Raw genomic sequence first — 20,461 nt, 5'->3', positions numbered from 1 at the left:
TTCATAATAGCAGCCATCAGCAAAGCCACTGCATCTTGAACATGCAAGCAGTACAGGCAGGCATTGGCAGCTTTGTGCAAGGAATGCAGAACTTTTTTGTCAAAGTTCAACTCTACAAAAGGCACTTGCACACTATCACAAGAAAGATTTTAATATGGGAGCCTTTATATTCCTTACTCCATAATTCCAACAGCTATTCCACTCACACTGGGAATTTCGTAACATTCAGCATGACGCAATAGCTCCAGAGCAGCTCTATGTGGTGAAGTGGACTGGGGTGAGGGGAGGGAAGGATGTTTTGGGATGTTTTTCTTTCTTCTGCCTCCTGTCCCTTCAGAGAAAGGGCGGGCATCTTTCCAGCAGCAGATGAACTTTCCAGTACGTAGCTGGCTATTTCAATGGTAAGTTAAATTGTAACCTCAGGCATGTTAACACTTCCGTGTATTGTTTCATGCCATCTATGAACTTGAGAACAAATTTATCAGTTTACATTTGCTTCACAATTGGAAGTTCATTTGTAAGTAAGTTAATAGTCATTATGGTCAACAGCCACCTACTTTCCCAGAAACCAGGTTAAATCCTTTAAGAAAGGCTTTCTATAAGCCAATCAAAAAAAAAAAAAGCATTTGTCAAGTTCTCAGTTTAGACGTTCACTGCTCAAGCTAACAGTAGTCTCCATTTTCTGGATTTATTTAAGCCAAGAAGATTATTTATGCTGTTAGTGTCATCTTCTAGTACAAATCACTTAGGTTTCAAAAGTATAGAGTAATATTTTATGTTGATTTTCTGTAGTCCATACTAAATAACCTTTTAAAATGAAAATCAAAGATCTGGTTGTAGTAAGACAAGAATCATCACTTTTGACTGGCCTTCACACACACCAGATGTTGGATGCTCTTCTTGCAGCTGGCTCAAAGTTCACAAGCGACATGTCGCAGCCCCCTGTCTCGTAGAGCGTAGAACTGAACTTACCTATTAAAGAAAAAGGTCAAAAGCAGGTCAAAATCTAATGTTTCATCCCACTGGTACTAGTTTCTATTTATCAACTTACTACTGAGATCAATACAAACCGCTAGATTTACATCAGTGTCAGAATACAGAATGTGATTATGCATTAATGTGTCAGCAACGTAGACAAGACATTAGCTATTCAGTCCTCTTTCATACCTTTTTACATGACATGTACAGTAAACTGCAATACTGAATTTTAATGTTTTTTTACAAGATGTCACCATTAACACACAGAAGCAAAATGTGAACCTCTGTCCCTCACTTAGAAAATAACCAGGTGAACAACTTGCAATGACCTGTTTTTCAGTTCCTCCCCACCCCCAGCAGAACAATCAGTACATCATGCACTATCAGTATTTTAAAACCATGTCATTTAGCTAAGGCAGATTCGAGTGTCCTGAATAAATTTATTTTGGAGGCAAGAAACACATAGAGTAAAAGAAGTGGCCAGAGTAAGTTGTACTTCTAGAAAAACTGAAAAAGGAATGGCAGGCAGAGATCTATTCTACAAGCCAGCAGCAAACAGTTCAGTGTAAGAACAGAAGACTGCAAACTAACTTCTCAGATAAACCATTTGGAGTTCCTGGAACTCCATTAACCATCATTTCCTAAAGTTGTTATTAAAAACTTTTTGAATAAACACTATCAAGGTATCTCTAAATATATAATTAACAAAAAAGTGCCCAGAGATTATAACTCAAAAGATAAATTACCTTACTCACAATATGATGCTTTTACAGTGCCCTTCTTCCACAATAGTCTAATCAGAGACATAAGCATTGTAATTTCCCCTGAAGGCCAGGTTCAATATATTTCAGCTCTGAATGCAGGAAGCAGATTTTGAAATTGATCTCATATGAAGCGTTCTGCCAACTACTCCATCTCTTCTAGCTCAAACCCCTTCTTAAGCCATGCATGCTTTGCATCAATATTTTAAGATCTGCTTATACAAAACAAGAAAATCCCACTATAGAGCATGTGAAGCAAAAACTGCATGCACCTCTCAGCTGCGTGACTAGCAGCTTGCTTGTCTGTTGATACAGGCTAACAAGCAGTCCCAGGAGAAACACCTAACAGGATCAGATTCTGTGAGAACACAGCCTGCTTCTAACAGAGTGGAGTTTGATTTTTTTTTTTTTTTTTTTATAAACCCCCCCCCCACGGATTCTCCTCCAACTTCTCTTCAGACCCACAGACAAAATTCAATGTAGAAAAGTCTGAAAGAGGTTAAAACACCTCCAAATGGATTATTAAAATTGCAACTAAGGAAAAATACTGATATATTGAAAATACTTCATAAAGCTTCTACCCTCAGAGGAGGCACTTCAGATCAACTAGACACATACCACAGCTGTGCCAAGCCCAACCATTCTGACAGGACAGTCAGCTACTTAGTTCAGGATTCAAACACAGCGTGCATCAGAGCTTGGTAATGCAACAGCTCTCAATTAATTACACCAGCTATAAGCATCTGTAAGGAAATACAAATAGCAAGTTCACTTGCTACGGTATCTTCCCAAATAGTCAAGATTTTAATGAAGCACTTCAGTCAAATATCCTTTGGTTTTTAAAGCAAAGTGTAGTGAACAGTGGTTACTCAAGTTTATATTTTCAACTAGTGCAAGGCATTAGGCATCTTCCTCCCTACAGCTAATAAATAGCCTTAGCTACACAGGCCTGTTTCTTAACTGCATGAGTTAAATTTCAGCAGCAAATATCAAGATATTTGATAATACACTCCAGGTTCTTGTCATGACAAAATTATGCTTAACTTATCACAGAAAAAATCTTCTGAGCAACCAGTCCTTAAATGAGACAGGGAAGTTTGGGTTAAATTATTCATGTTTTTGCACTACTGAATTGAGAGCCTGGAAATTGTACTTTCTGATTTTTACATTGATGAAATTCTAGTCACAGAAATTAGAACATACTACTTGCAAGAAACAACTTCCCATTCTTCTCCTGGGCTCAGATAATACATCAATATCTGTTACACAAGAAGTTTACTGAACTGTTGTTACATTCATGTGAAAAGTCTGAAAAGGGCCTCTAACTGGAAAAAATTTAGCATAAAACCACTTCACATTAGAAAATATCTACAGTTCCCACACACTTAACTCATCTTGGAATCTATCACAAAGTACTGCATTTGTACTGCTGCCGTAAGTACTGCGTGGCTGCGGTGAGATAAAATAAATCTGGTTACTAGAAAGATAGCACACAGAACACTTAATTCCAATTGTTTACACACAAACTACAAAACAGACTCAGGTTTTGCCATACTTGCAATTATCCCCCTACTTATATAGACTTCCTATTTAAAGTTGGCTCTCTGTCAAGAAAAGAATGGCTTGTCAATAAAACAAAGTTTTCTGCCCCTTTTTTTGTTTTTCTTTTGGGTTTCCTTTTGTTGGGGGCTTTTTTGTTTGTTTTAAATCAAAAGGCTCTCCAGAAAAAGCCTCAACTCAAAGTAAAAAAAGATGACAGGACTTTTCACTGCTGTTGAGGACACAAACCCTAAGGTCTGACTGGAGATCCTACAGCTGAGCTTCAAAATCCCGTGAATTAAGTGATTTTTAAACTGTGCGAGAACAGCAGCTTCCTCACAGCACACTCAAACTCTAATGAAGGATCCCAACGCTCACAAGATTCAATATGCATGGATATACCTAGCATTTTTAGTTACTCAAATTCTTCTCTCTCCCATTCCTAGCTCTCCCACAGCATTCTCTGAAATACTTGTAATAGCAGCACATCTTTAAGGACTGTAATTTAGTAAGTGTGAACAAATGGCACTCACAAATTTGTTTTACAAATCAAGAAATACAGCCAGTAGCATGTTTGTCAACTAAACAGAAATACTTGTAACTTCTCCCTTTCCTACCACAAAGGGAGGGCTGTGAGTTCTTAGCAAACTAGTCACCCAAACAATATTCTATTTGGATCAGGTCACAAAAAGTAACAAAGCCAAGTCACTGATACTCAGGCACACAAAATCAAAATACATCTTTGTGGACATGAAGAGAGGAAAAGATGAATGTAATTCTTTTGAAACAAGTTTCCTTGTTTAAAAAGACAAAAGTATCTCATGACCAAACCCAGAAACAACCACATAACAGTTCACAGTGTACAAAATGGTGTTCCCACAGTTATAGGAATGAATGAAAGCAACAAGCTGATGAGCTTACACAGATGAAACCTGGAAGACTTAATTGGCTCAACATCCAACTAAAATGGTGCTCTGATGGTTTCTTCAGCCAAGTTATTTTCAGCACATTTCTCAGTTCTCCACCTAATAAATACTACTGTTTCAGACCTCTCAAACTATTTCTGAATGTTGTTAGCACTTTTTGGCATGTTGAAGTCTACATCATCATTGGATCCAGATATATTAATCTACTACTTGTGACTGCATTTTTAAATCCTAGTCAGCCAAACCAAATCATATTTTGACTACACTGTAGCATGCAGGGAGCTATTGTTTCCAAAGGTTAAAATATTACTTTCAGCTGCAGTATGAAGACTTCTTCATTTAGAATACTTCAAAGCAGTTATTTTTTTATTTCTATATGAAGTTTGTCAAAAGAGTAACTTACCCATTATGTAGAATTCCAAAGACTACAAGGATATTTTCAATAGGAACAACGGAAAGTAAATATTTATTTCCTACCTGTACTTTTGAAAAATACCCCCCCATCTATCCCAAAAAAATTACGCCTACTTAATAAAAAGATAGTAAGGAACTGATTCTGAATTCTTTTTAATCAAATAAGTAATCAGTGCATATGTTTATCTTTAGAGAAAGTTTTGATCTTCAAGGCCATCATACTACCTTCACAAATTAAAATACTTCAATAAAACTGAAAGCTTATCATGTGCATATAGGCAATAAACTGTAAATCCAACATAGCAATGTAATTGTATTGTAAAGCTCCAGATGACCAGTTTTCTTTAGTCACAAAAGTGATATTCCTAAATTTTAAAAAAAATAACAAAAAAATTATCTAGCCAAGGATAAGGGGCTGTAATTTCACCCTACTTTTAGAAACTGGGCATCTTTTCTAGTAACTCAGTACTTGGATCCCTAACTACTTCACAAATAGTAACACCTACAACCTTTGCTGCAAGGACTGAAAAATCCCATTCGTCACCTACATGTCTCCAGAATCAGGTATTAGAAAGAATAAAAGGCATTAGTACTGCTACACTGTGCTCTGAAGGACTGTCAGTCACTTAAGTCATGGTATGTGTTTTGTTGCTGTCTGCACTCATAATACATTAATCCTTCCTATAATCGTGGCATTTGGTCTCCCACCTTTCCTTTCTGTCCTACATTCCCCTTACCATTGACTTCATGCTTACTGTTCCACATCAAGCTCCTTTTCCAGCCCTTCAAGTTTCTTCCCTATCATGAAACAACATAATTGATAAAAATCCTTCTACTTTGAACCAGGTAATTCCTCAAAGTATCTCTTGCCTCACTAGTAGGCCAATACCCAGTTAAAGGTGCCTGTGTCACCAGACTGGATGTAGGCTAGGTATAATAGAATAAGGTTCATCCTTCATAAAATAAGCCAGAGTTAACAGACATGATTTTTTACAGCAAAACAAAAAAAACCCCACTCAACTGTGTGTCTTGTTTAGAGCTACAGCTTGACATCAACACGTAAACGGAAAAAAATGTAGAAGCAGATACTGCACTAGTGCACAAACACAGGAGTCCTAAATATGGGGCTTTTAACATTAAGTTAACACATGTCCTGTTTTGTATTCCAGATGAGCTGGAATATGCCAATAGAATTTCAGTAAGAACATTAACTCTTATATGCACTGCACAAAGATATATAACCCCATCTACTATATGTCACTTATATTTCCAGTTGCTGTAAATCAGCTTTTGTTTCTTCATCTTTCCTCCAGCCTCTATTTTCAGCAGGTTTTCTGCCCTGGGCAGACACAGGGACTTCCACAACAACAAAGAATTGGTCATATCACCTGCATTGCTTTTATCAGCATCAGAATAAAAGTTCAATAAAAACACCAAAATACTACCCCCCCACCCGTACACAATCTGAAGTAACATGGTCACCTTCCCCTGTAAGGTATCTTGGGACAACAAAGCAAAAGCAACAGCCTTAGACTTAATGGGAACAGAGCAGTGGTGTTACTTCATCCCTAACTGAGGACTAAAACCAAAACAGAACAAAAAAACACCAAATAAACCATATACCAGGTACAAGGAAAGATACTCTCCCTTCTTGTCAGGCCTGATAAAGGAATCATGCATGCAAAAGCCTGTGCCATTTTGCCAACTATTTTACTTTCACAGAAGATAGTACCTGTCACACAAAGCCAGTTACACAAACTAGTAAATTTGTTTTTCCTAAAATAATGAAAACAGATCTTGCCTACAATAGCTGCTTTTGCTCATGAAGGTTTCTGAAGAGCTTCAAACACGGAATAAATCCCTACTATACATCAGATTTTTAACTGAGCAGATCCTGGAAGTTTTGTGCCTCGCAAAGGCAATGTGCTGCCCATGAAACTGTAAGCACAGTACAGACAAAGTTTCAGAAGAATAAAGCTGTTTAAATATCTGAAGAGTAATACACACCAAGACAATGAATATGCTTTTTTAAGAGAGCCTGAACGCAACATTGAGTTTCTTAAATGATCTGCTTGGATTTCTACAACATAGTAACATAAGTTCCTAAGTAACTCGGACTTACCTAGGCTGCGTATTACATCTTGAATTCTATAAAACTCAATTGTATTATTTTGAGTAAGATTAACCAAATCCTTCAAATACAGTAATGGCAGCTTAAAGAATAAATCCCAACATTAACCTTGGACAAGTATAACCAGTGTCCCTGAATTTCAGTGGTATATTCCAATACTTTTTCAAATGAGAAGTGAGTAAATAAAAATTCAGTAAATCTGTAGCTTTATGGGATATGCTCTCATAGTTCAGAGACACATACAAGTGTTGAAATAGTAGTTTTGATTTTTCTATCTAGAACCTAGTAGAGCCACAAAATCTTAACGAAAAATTATCAGGCAAGTAGATTGTGTGTATTTAGCACATCTGTAGTCAAATTTTATAGAGCATCTCAGGGAACATCAGGATTGTTTTCAGGTTTGCTTATATACAGTTTTTTATTATATTGCAGCTAGATGACGCAAAAGAATGACAATTTGTTAGCCAAACTGGTATTTAAAGGGACACCACTGCCTAGCAACTCTTGACATCTTCTCTACTAGTGAAGTAAGATGACAACTCACTTATCTTTTAGTACTGAGTTACAGTAAGGTCTGAAACAAGTGCTTTGTCCATGTTTTGGGCTAACCTGTACTTTTGGGTTATTACAGCTGACAGCTGCTCAAAATACTGTCGCTACTATTTGTCAGTTCTAAAGATTCCCACTTTAATAATTAGAGGGAAAATTCCATGTTAATGCTAAAGTCCTAAGTAATTCAGGCCACGTACAGATAGCTGCCAAGATCCCTGCCAGGAATTTTTCTGTATCTGCCCTGCATTACTGTGTTGCAGGAAATGAGTCACTTATTATGACCATCTTAACTTCCTTCTTCCTGGCAATTTTATTAGCTGCATAGCTATTAATAAATAGTTAAGAATTCTTCATGGTTCACTTTATGTAGTACTAAGGGGCACTGTAAGGCTCCATGAAATGATGACATTTGATACAAGAGTCCAGATTTTCTTCCCAACTCAAGCTCCTAAATCAAGGTGTACATGAAAAGCACTCTAATTTACATGAGTATATCTTTTCTGAACAGCAGCTAAGCAAGACTCATCTAATAAAAAGACCAAGAACTCCTAGGGACCATAAGAAGTATTCTTTGAAAGAACCAGAAGATCCTCAAAGTTGGTCTCAATCTCTGCTTAGCTACCTGTGACAATGCAAGAGAACTGGTGCATTACACATCATGTTCAAGCCATGAAAGCTCTCACACCACCACTACTTGTATCTATGCATCCTCAGAGTGTTTCTCATCCTGCATTTGTTACAGAAAGTGCCTGGAAAGGCGATTGTGAAAGGCAAGGAATTTATGAGCAATATGGCCTTCTAAGAAACGCACCTACAAGATTCAGAAATAAAACTAAGGTTAGCCGATTTTCACCGCATTATTACCAATACATCTGCTGTATTAAAAGTTCCATGTCACCAAGGTTACATAAGGCCTGCATACCAAGTTCATCGTGCAAACTGCTACCGCCTACAGCAGATGCAGTGGCATGTGATGCTTCTAAGTGGACACTCCCGTTTCTCACCAGCAAGGAGGCGCTAGCGCCGAGCACAGCGGCCTGGGAAGGGGGGCGGGACTGCACTTTGACCTGGGAGGAGAACTGCTGGCCTTGCTGACCATCTTGAAGGCTACGAGAAAACATGGATTGGGGACACATTACCAGGAAGAAAAGAAAAATAGCTAGAAGTGAAGCAAAACAAGAATTTTGAGTTTAAAGAGGAAAACTTAACAAGTATAGCATTGCAAAGGCACTTACTAGGGTTAAAATAATCCATAGTTCCATGTAACAGAATACCTGGACACCAGTTACATCAGTAGTCTAGAAATACAGTTCCTGTTCTACTTTTTGAAGTAGTATTGCTTTCTAACATCTACCCAAGTCCCCCTCAGGTAGATCCTTGTAAGTCTTGAATTTGTGGGTGCAAAAGCAAATCACTGGTGATTAGTCTAATTGTAGACCAACTCAAAGTATCACCTACATACAGTACTGACTATTCCAGTCTTCTCATGACAGTTAGGGTCCTTTCTGCTCATTGAAGTATGACTTTGTCAACTGTTTAGTTGGCCATTTGGGGTATTAACATCACCTTTCTTGCTATTCATCTGCACTGTAACAAGAAAACATCTTTAAGCTTTGTTAATAGCCATGCACTACCACAGACCTTGCAGATAATTGTAGTTAAACATTTGGATTCAGATTTTTTTTAACATATTAAGAATGCTTAAAACTTTTCCCAGTTAATAGTTTGTTATAAATCTATTTTAAAGTTATTCTGACAGTAGAGCAAAAACTTTATTACTCAGTATTACTACTGCGAAGAAGTTCTTCTATACCCAGACACATACTTGCACCAAAAATCAGCTTTGAAAAGTCAACTTAGGCTTTGAAGAAACTTCTAAGTTTACAGTCATATGAGCAGACAATGTTTGAAAACATTCACTCTCCTCTCCACAGCCTTCTCATTGCAAAACTATTTCACGAAGTTTATAAAGTTTATTAAAGTTAAATATTTAATAGCTTGTTTACTATTAAACTTGGCAAAATGTCAGTATACATGATGTTTACACTTCTCTATCACATTCACATTGCAAGATTAGTGCTTTTATTATCCTTTATTTTGTGCATTTGAAGAAGTTACATGTCACAGTCATTAGCTGTGGGACATGATGAAATTACAAATTTTTCACACCAGTAAAATAATTTGTATTTTAATGACTATAGAAAATATCTTAAACACTCTTTGAAAAACAATCACCTGTTGCTTTTAACATTTCACTGTTTACAGTGTGATGCTACAGTGGGCAAGTGAGGCAACTGAAAAAGCAGGATCTTACTAAGAGTTGAGGGGTTACAGCTGATGTACTTGCTTTTAACAGTATTTTCTAGAACACTAATTTTCAGTTCTTTTGTTAGAGCACCACTGGGAAACAAAATATGGATATAAGAATAGGTGTCAAGAAAAGCTCATGCAAAATAAAGCAGACATGCATACAGCTCATGAGTTTAAAAAATTGCAACTCACTATTTACTGTACTCTAATACAATCTGAACTGTAAATTTGGTTTTGCTGCTGTACACCAGGCTTTCAGTGAGCTACATGGCAACAAAGGCTCTAAGGAAGCTCACAGATGTGCCAGCCTTCACGGTCTCCCTTAAGTATTATCAGCAACACCAAAACAATGCTAAACAACACTCCTTTCTCCCTTAATTAGCAGCTATGTATCAAGAGACATATATAAAATTGCCCTTTCAGTGGTTACCCAGATCTGTCACAATAAAAAAACGTCAAGACATTAACAGATTGCACAGATATGCAAGAGATGTATTTATTCTCTGCCTAATTATAAAAATAAAATTCTGCTTCACACAGCCACTTACGTTCTCATATCAGACACACATGCACACACCACTGACTACATAGGATGTCAACTGATACTTATGCTTTAAGGTGCCCAAAACACTGTTAACATTTGTTAGGGCAAAAGCAAGAGTGGGTGGTTGTTTTATGAGGAGTTTTGGGCTTTGTTTTTCAAGTTACCAGGCAAAGTACTCTTGTGTTTAAATTAGCATCAAACCAGCAGCATTTACTAGACCAGGTTTTCTTAAGCATCTACCATTGCCAAACACACACATATACAACACTATTGTCTTTTACTGAACATTCCACAGAGGAAAATTGCAGTAACAGATAGAAAATTAAAAAAAAATAAATCACATTGAACTCAACAGGTTCTAAAGGGAACATGCCCACAACATCCAATTTTATGCCAGAATTAGAAGATTAGGAGATTAAAGTTGTGCTGGCAAGAGTAAGAAAGAATTAACATCAGGGCAACTAAAGATTAGTAAACCTAACACTGTTAGAAGTTTAAAATCTGAAGTCATACGGATTAGCAGTATCAGGAACTAGACAGGCAGCTCACCACTAGCATAGACAAATAACACCAGTATGGTTGCAGTGGTATTTTGAAGCGATATTGTCAGTAACTGGCTAATAAATAAATAAATATATATGTATTTCTTCACATTTCTTCCTTACACATATTGTTTGGGGTTTTTTTATCTTTCTTAAAGGTTTCTTATTCCAGCAGCGCATAGCATTTACACTAAAATTAAGCTACCCCTATAAAGCAAAGTTTTTTCATAATATTAATCTAGAAATCAGGACAGTATAAATACAGTTTTTCACATACATCCCACAGTTGGTAGTTCAAATGGAATGTATGTCAAAACAAATCTGAAAGCACTGTGGTGTTTGGTTGGATGAAAGCAATTAACTATACTCCAAGGGACAGTCACTTAGCATCACAAACAATGCTTTGAGCAAAAGTAACTTCACCAAGTATTTAATTCTAAAAATATGCTCTTCAAAAATACTTTTATTATAATGCATGTTATTATGTCAGAGAAAGTACAGTTTTGGTTACTTTTTTTTATTTAGAAAGGCACAAATTTAGATAACCTGAAGATGCACAGCAGAAACAGAAAGCTAGAATATTTGGTCCACTTTCTCATCCTTGAGCATCTTGTCTGATTAAAAAGTTACTTCCACCAACTTTAGTTTTCTCATGATCTCTCACTGAAGTCCAGCTTAAGCCATGAGAACCTTAATCACTGCAGTAGCATGTGAAAATGAGGCAGATGTCAGACTGTTTAAACAGAGCCCTTTATTTGCCATACTTTCTACCTGTCTTAAGAGAAAGAAAACTCTGCTTTTTGACTAATGCCCAGTTAAGGAGCTCTGTTTTGTATAGCCTCTTATGAAACGATACACAAAACTATACTACCTTCCTTTAAAAAAAAAAAAAAATCAGAAAAAAGAAGAAGCACAAAAGTATCAGAAGCAAGTGAATGCAATGGAGAATAGAATAGAAATGATTTAAGAAAATGCAAAGTTTTAGCATCCCTCACTAGGAAGTAAGTCACTAACTTAAAGTTGAACAAGCAACATTTAGGAAGACCAGAAGCTTAACACAAAAACCCCCACACCTATCTGAAATGATGTGATTACTGCTACACACTGCAGTAGCCACTAAAAACTCATCTGGCTAGTTTCAATCTTTGATGCGGCAGCAATCCTTCATTTGTTAATTTCAGTTACCATTCTTGCAATCCTCCTGCCTGAGGAGAATGTACAAATTTGGTCTTTGATTATTTCAGTGGTGCCACAAAGATGGCAAGATTCCTCCCGCATCCTCTATTGTGAAGTATTTTCTTTTTATTTGCTCAGTTTCTACAGCTTTTTCCAGTTAAAAAAGTTATATGAGTATTCCTGAAACACAAAAGCAGATTGCTCCTATTATTAAAAGATAGCTTAGCATGTGAAGGAAGATCATTAAGAATACACAACATATACAATTATTCCTGCATATTTATCATCTAACTGGAAGAAGAATTACTTCAATATGTATGGGGGAGCATTTCTTCCTCTACAGATAATGTTCTGCTCAACAGATTCTCCAACACCACAGGCCATCACAGGACCGAATATTTAAAAGGCAAGTCTAAAAACTTAATGTGGTTGCTGCTTCTATTGTTCAAGCTGACAGACTAAGCAGAGTCGGTGTATGCCATGTAGCATTAGGCTCAGTATTGTTAACAAACAGGACAGTGAAGGTTGGGGACTCCTAGGATACATGGATATAGTACATTTTAAACACCACCAAGGCATGCAAAGTGCCACGTGATCAGATTTAACACTGAGCAATACTGCGCATTCAAAGACATCACTATTATTTCATTATTTCTTTTGCTGTAAAAGGCTGCAGGGTGTTCATGCCTGTATTTCAGATTTGGAACCCGTGCATGTACAATTTCGCTTTTTATAACTTTCTGCTGTTTTGTTGTCATACCTATCTCTCACAATCTAGACCCAAAAAGTGCTTCTTTACTAGTCCCTAATGCTTACTTTCTTGAAGGAAAGAAAACTAAGATAAGGAGTGGTGAATAGTTATTTCCTTGGGTTTCTCTCCTTGCTTGAAAGTAAAAGTTCCTAAAGCTTTTGATAAGAAACACTGACTCTTCTGTTAGCATTAGTTCTTTTTGTTATTGATGTGAAATCAGCTATAACATGTTATAGAGACTGGCTATCCTGATCATTTTGAAAATAGTGCCACATATACATGCACAATTCAACAAGCCCACAGTGACATGCAGTGACAGCTCAAGGAGGTTATGGTGGGGAAGGAAGTAAAAAGTGCTTTTCTGGCAACACTGGTGGGTGTGGGGAAGAAGTGGTCTGCTGCATGCATGCTAAATACGGTGGAACATTTAGATACCCTACCTGAGGGGTGATCCGATGAGCAATGTAGGAGGGGTAGGGTTACTCCCTGCATTGTGCCGGCGTCGTACTGCCTGACGCCTAAATGTGCTGCGTTCACGACGAAATGTGACAGTCTCCTCGCTGGCTTGTGCTGCTGCATCAAGACAGACTTTAGGTCAAAGAAGAACCCATCCTAGTTACGTACAAAGTAACTTAAGACTCCTTTCTTCCCCCTGACCCTCCCCAAGTTAATGAACTTGACTTGCAACAACAACAGCAGCTTATGCACTGACTGTTCAAATAATCTGTCTCAAGACAGGATAGGATCACAACACAATTATTAGTAAAAATTTGGGGGTTTGGGGGCTGGGGTACACGTGTTGTTGAATATACAAGTTTGGGGGTTTTTTACCCCCAGATCCAAATAAACAGGTTGCAAAGAACGTTGGCTATCCCAAATCTCTTCCATTTACATGGGGCAGGAAGAAACAAAACTGATCTCACCCTTTGTCTTATTTAATAGACAATTAAAGGAGAAGCCTAAAGGACAACCTAGGAAGGTTGTCTACCACTCCTCACTACAATACTCTCTTCTCAATTTTATAATTTCTGCTGAACAGGTAGGGTTGAGGTTAACACCTCACCTCCTCAAGGGACAAAACTGAGGTGCTTTTCTTCTTCTTCCTCATAAACACCAAGGTATACATGTTGCTTGTTTTAGACTATTAACACTATGATTTAGAGAAGCGGGGGGTTGACATTAAATGAGGGAATAACTTCTTTGTAAGGACTGGTGGTTTTGTTATTTCAACTCCCCAAACAAAAAACAAACAACAAAGGTTCGGTCCACTTGCAAAGCACAACTGTAAAAAACAGGTTATATGTACTCAAGGGAGTCTAAGATTTTTTCCACACATTGGCCCCCAGAAGCCACCTGTGCTTCCTAAGCTTCACGGTCTGAACAACTTTGGATTTGGACTGCTTCACAGTGTGTCCACAATCTCAAGAGTCCTCCTCCTGAACCAACGAAGCTAATAGCCAATTTGAACGCAGAACACTAGAGAGCTCAAATGAATGGGTCACTGAGAAAATAGGTTTTGGCAGGCAAGTGAAGGAGAAGGAAGAAAAAAAAAAACCAACAGAACTTGACATTAAGTCAATGCAAGAGGAGAATCACAATCTTGAAGAGAAAAATCACAACTTGGTAGCCAAGAAGCCTGTTACTAGAGTGAGAAAACAAAGCAATGTCAAGCCAAAATAAAATTTAAGAAACCCAAAACACTAAGGGAGCAATGCTTTTTTTATGCCAGAAAGATCACAGGCAGAGTAATCCATGTTCACTTTCGCACATTTCAAGTTAGAACATTCCTGTCATTAAGCTTTCAAAACTTACCAGCAAAGGCACTAACGCTGGTCTACAGGCAATAGCAACCTACTACTGCTGCTGTGTATTACTGCCAGAGCTCAAACAATAAAGGCTGCAAGGAACAGGAGACTAATTCCACCCATGAACCACAGGTTATCAAGTGAGTAATGTATGTGAAACTTTAATCTGTAGTTTACTTTAAAAGCTAAGAAGCTACACGAAGATATATACTTTAAGACCAACACTAAAGTTACAAGCATTTCATTACCAAAATATCAGGAGATCCTTAATTAAGTCCTTTCCTGTATTTTCAGGAAAACTGTGGGATTGCTCACTTTCTCCACACTCCTCCACAACCATTTTTGTTACTGTAAGCATGAATAGATGATACTTCCTTTTCCTTGTATTTCAGCAAGAATTCAATACATTTTTCTTGTGGTTTAATAGGCAGTTATGCTTTGTTAGAATACACAGCCTAATTTCTTCAAGGATTTATTTATAGCTCTCAATATCTGAATTACTGGGAAAGTTAAACACACTAAACAAGATAGTATGAATCCCGACTTTTTTCTGGTGGATTAAGTTCACACACAAGTGGTCAAAACTGTCCACTTATTTTGGTGCCAATTTGTAAATCTATTTTTCTAGTGTATATATCAGCATATAAAAACCTCATATTCAATACAGCTTCCAGTAACTTCAGATGCAAAAGCAATACATTTCTGCTAATCAGGCCATAGTTAAGCACCATGGAAGAAAGAACAGTGACTAGTCTTAGCTGAAATGTAAACATCTTAATTACCATTAAGATGGTAAACATCAGCATTACATCTTAATTACCATTTGTAACTACTCAGCAAAAGCAGCATTCAGTACAATTCTTTAAGACACACTTAAATATCCATTTTTCTTTTCATAACCTTCAGTCAGTAAACATCACCTTCTGCAATAACTGAAGCCCAAATAATAGAGACACTAGAGGCCTTTCCTATACAGCTTCAGTTTATCACTAAAGCAAGCTTACCTCAATTGCTGACTGAGGCAGCATCCTGTGAGGAAAACTGATATAAATATGTTTGAAGATTAAAAATTTAAAAACAAAACTAATATGTGCTTGGGGATTAAATTCAAAGCTGCACAGGCAAATGGTTCTGCCATTTTCTAACTTTTTATTATTTCACTTAAACCTTTAAAAATCGAAATAGATTTTAGTGTAGCTTTCTACCTAGTCTACAAAGGGATTTTTGATTCATCTTGGAAGTTCTGTTCAGTGCACATCTTCTATATACTTCTATATTCTTCCTGATTGCAGATGGTGACACCAAGGATCACTAAGGAGTTTGTGAGTTCTTTTGAAAAGACTGCAACACGTTTCAGTCCAGCAAGCTCTGAGTCTGCTAACATTATGCAACATCTCAAGAAGCTACATGTTGAAACCATGATTAAGTTAAAAAAACCAAACTAGTTGAGCAGATTATGGTTTGTTTGAAGTATGGGAAGCCAAACTGAGCAAAATTTGGTTTTGTCTCTGGTTGGGGTTCTTTATTTAACAAAACCAAACATGTAGTCATGTTAAAGAGCACAAAGGATTAAAAAAAAATATATATAACCCCGTATGGAAAGCTAGTTACATTAATACATATTACTGTGGTTTTATTATTATTGTTTTTATTTTATTTTATTATTATAAAGACACTTGCCTTTAATAAGGAGCAGTACAGCCAGCTGCTCCTGAGTTCACCAATGGGATGCAATATAAAGCTCCTAAATTACCCTGTCATGCTCAGAGCAGTTTAATAAGGAGGTAAATGGTTTAAACATAAGTAAGTTTCCCTTAATATTTACAAAGTAACATCATGTTTTGAAGTTTAAAACCAGAACAAACACACACAAGTATCCCTGTAGGAAAGTTGTTTTTTTTTTTAAATAAAAAATTCAGACCATTGCTTGTGCTTCTCCAATACTGCTACTTACAGCCACTTATTCTAGACTCCAGAAAGTTAAGGTCCAACATCTACACTCACAACGAAATCTAGAGCTAACAGGGAGAGATAACATAGGTTAGACTGACAGTTTCTGCTTACTTGAAGTAAATCCATAAAGGAACAAGCCTTTCAGTTTACAATGTTTGTTCTTGAAGTCTGTTCTATTTTTGTTTTATTCTAAACTTTAATGAAGTGTAATGTTGCAACATAATGTCAAGAAATTCAAATATAGATTTCTTCTGCATGTTGTCACATTAATTTGAGCCCCCAACCTTACTGGTTCTCAAAAACTAAAAAACCAGCCACATCAGGTCTGAAGTTAAAGGTGCACAAGTTAAAAATACACACCTACACCTCAGAAACCAAAAAAAAAAAAAAAAAAAAAAAAAAAAAAGAGGTGGAGACCTAATGAAAACTTTGTAGCAAACTTAACCCCCCACACACCTATTCCCAACTATAATACATCTAATTTCAAAGAGGAAATAATTTGGCTTTTGTATTTGTTACTGCAGCTATTCATACAAACACATACTTAATTTTTTTCTTTCATTACACTAACTGGAAACAAAGCCAAATTAGGCCACACTTCAGGTCACAAGGGTATCATTTCATCATTACACATTTGGAGTGACACCTTCCCCAATATAAGTACTGCAATTTATCGTAGAGAATATTCCTGAGTAACAAATAATTCACATCCATTTGCCAAACACCTGGGAATATGTGAACAAAGCTTGAACTATCCTGCCTGAGGGTTATTCCTTTCCAAAATTTCTTTCTAGAATACACAAGTGTTTTTTGATGTAAACCCCTGTAGTTCTCAAATTTTTAAACAGAACTGAAGACTCAGAAGTTTTACACTGAAACTATACAGTAGTTGCAAAATAAAACTAGCTTTAATAAACATAAAATGCAAATATTTTCTTTCAAACAGGAATATTTACACAAACCAGCCAAAACATTTACAACATCACCCTGCACATATGCACCACTGCTTCTAATCCAAACATAGGAGACTGAAACTGAAGAAGCGTAAGATAAAACAACAGAATTTCCAAATTTTATTGCATCCACAAGTCTTATTTTATTTTTGCCTAGCAAAAATGCTAAACACAGTGCCTAATATTCTGAAATATGGGTAAATTCTTCCCGAGTAAGAAGATTCCTGGAAGGGTAAGGTACTGAGGTAACACAGGGTAAACTATCCATGTGAAAAATGAGAGTTCATGGGATAAAAATTGCAAACTTCAGTCTGATGGGAAAAAACCAACAAACTCAAAACCACAACACACACAGTGTCCCTCACTCTTCTCAGGAAAGAAAAAAACACACCCACTACCACCCCCAAACAAAAACACCCCTCACCCCAAATGTAATGCGGTTTGTTGAAGTCTAGATGGTTTTGAAAATTACTCAGGTTAAATATGCGCATGGAATCTGAGTGATTCTCGGACATGCAATTTCTCTCCCCATCAAGTGGAAAATTGTGACCTACCTATTTTCAACCACTTGTAATGACTAGCCCCTACAAATTCTCAGCAAGAGCTTAAATAAATAGTTTATGGCTCATGCATTCACGTAAGCAATGAAATCTAACACTAACAGTACTAATAATAACCAAATAGCTGAAAGTTTGCTCTTCTGTATCAAGCATCTCTATCTCATTTGTGTTCAAAACCCCAGAAAAGCCATACTTCACATGCATTTATGAGTTATCACCACCACTCTCCTCATGGTTGAGGCATTTGTAGTTTGTTCTCATGTGCCCTAACACCATTTTCAAAACCATACTTTTAAGACTCCCAGGTACAAAGGAACACATTCAGTCCACATCTACACTATACAGCTATTAATTACCATGAATTGTGCATTATTGGAAGATCTACAGTTGCAGGGATTTTTTTTTTTATACTTCTCTGATGAAAAAGCAAAATATTGGCTTATAGTATTATAGCTTAGTGTGGACATTCAACTAAAAAATATCATTAATGCCAATTTTTTAAGAATAGATGTGTGGGCAGCAAAGAAGAAACAATGAACAGAGGGGCATCTCAAAAATACAAAACTTTTGCTAGAAAATAGGGCAGAAGAAAATGCTACACAACTTCAGAAGGAAAGACAGTCACAAAAGAAAAAGAGACAATTGAAAGAAAGAAGGGAAGCAAAGCCCAAGGCTTCAGTGTTGTAGTTGAAGATACAAAAAACGAAGTTTTGAGCTGGTGTCACAGACAAATTTCTGTATTAACACCGAAGATAACACCAAGAGTCTCAGTTACTGTACTTCACTGTACTTCCCACTTGAATTATTCCACTTTTAAAAACATGCAGTGTTACTCACACAGGACTTCTTGAATATAAATGTTGATGGACTTGGGGTCATCCCCTGCCCAATATAGTCACTATATCCAGGGATTTCTGTATCAATACCCAATAGTATGTTCATGATCTACATTAATCTTCATGAAACTTGATTCTGGTTTTGTATTTGGATTTTTTCACCTTAAGGAAAAGATGCTTTAAATCTTTAGAACACACAGACTTTCCAGCATAAGTCGTATCCTATCTTAGTGTATCATACACAGAAAGCCATGTTTACTTTGATAATTTGGTTTCTGTTAACTAACACCAGATGTTAATTAGTAGCCAACTTTGACATATCATGGAATTACATCTCATAGCTACATTTGGCAGCCATGGGAACAATTCCATTACAGTTCAGAGAGCTCCCAGAGCTTTCTCAGCTGTATACGTAACAATAAATCCAGGTACAACTACAGAGAAGCATAAAAAAAAAGTGGCTTATAAACTTGTTAGTAGATGCAGCTTCATTTATACTGTGTCAAAAGTTCTTATTCAACTGTTTAAATTAATACTTGGCAAAATTATGAACATGCTACCTGTCAACAAAAATCAAATGATTCTTTCCAAATCAAGTAAAAATTACTGCAATAAGTAGCTGCAGAAACTACCAAATTAAGACATATAAAGAACTCACTCCCACAACAATACAATGTTTTAGAAGAATACTACTTCTAGTTTTGAGAGAACTTAACCAGGGTTGAATTTTATAAGTAATATTCCTAGGGGAAAAAAAACAAACAAGAAATTATATGAAGTGTATTTTGCTTTATTTTTAACTTTTGGTATATGCTGTGGCATGCATTTCTCATCAAGTATCCTGAATTTCCCTTATGCAGCTCTGCAGAACTTTTAGGTAGAGTATCTAGTGCTCTGTAGTTGACACACTAAAGGAGCATGTTTCTAGCAAGTGACAGGAACTCCCTTACCAGTAGTACTCAAGGCTTTTACCGAGCTATTACACACATTCCTGGCTCTCAATGGCCACCACTGAGTTGGACAAAACCTGAGATTTTGGTTCTTTGTTCCCCATCACCGCCTTCATAGAAGAAATTATGAGGAAGATGATAGTTATTTTGGTCATAAGTCATCTAATAAAAGTCACTGTATTATCCATAAATAGCAGAAAAGGGACAAAACAGGCAGAACGGAGTCTCCACACAACATACTAAAACTGCATTTTGCTTTAGTAGGTAGTGATTAATAATTAGTAGATGCAAGATTCATTCCAAGTGTTATTTTGTAGTTAAATTCCAGGACTGCAGAGTTCCATTTCAGTCTTACATATCACTCCTAATGCTGTTTACATCTTTAATGACTGAACAGCAACATCTCACATCTCTACTGAGATGACAACGTATCCAAAACCAGAGATAATTCTGCAAAACTCAACCTTTACACACAAGAGATTAGAACAGCACTATGCTATTCTACCACAATTCAGACATTGGGAAGGGCTAACATGAAAATTTCTATGTCATGCTTGAACCAAACACTGCATACATTATGGCACTGCTAGCTGTCATCTAAAAATCAAGTAATGGAATACAGCCTTCTCATTCCAACAAAGAACCTCATATGGAAGAGAGCCCTTTCTACTGGCTAATCTACTTAATCTGACGCAGTTACAGGAGGGGTCCTGCTGAGCACGTGACTAGAGACAGCTAATATACAAACAACCAGATTACAGCAACTTTACACATTTTTCA

General features: G+C 36.7%; 1 protein-coding gene across 10 annotated transcripts in view; it reads right to left on the bottom strand.

The window, feature by feature from the left end:
* PCNX1 (pecanex 1) overlaps positions 1–20,461 on the bottom strand; it is a 93,009-nt gene that overhangs the window by 46,189 nt on the left and 26,359 nt on the right. For 4 of the 10 annotated variants that reach the window (XM_080397574.1, XM_080397577.1, XM_080397578.1 and 1 more), the window contains 3 exons: positions 13,065–13,197; positions 8,224–8,408; positions 882–972 (listed from right to left, as the gene is read on the bottom strand). In XM_080397574.1, the coding sequence (XP_080253700.1) occupies positions 882–972; positions 8,224–8,408; positions 13,065–13,197 (409 nt within the window). The remainder of the gene's footprint in view (positions 1–881; positions 973–8,223; positions 8,409–13,064; positions 13,198–20,461) is intronic. The other 6 variants (XM_080397580.1, XM_080397581.1, XM_080397582.1 and 3 more) reach the window with 4 other exon arrangements.

The sequence above is a fragment of the Falco punctatus genome (genome assembly GCF_963210335.1).
Source record: "Falco punctatus genome assembly, chromosome: 7".
Lineage (NCBI taxonomy): Eukaryota > Metazoa > Chordata > Aves > Falconiformes > Falconidae > Falco > Falco punctatus.
Note: the sequence above shows the minus strand (reverse complement) of the source record. Positions and strands in the feature narration are given on the sequence as shown.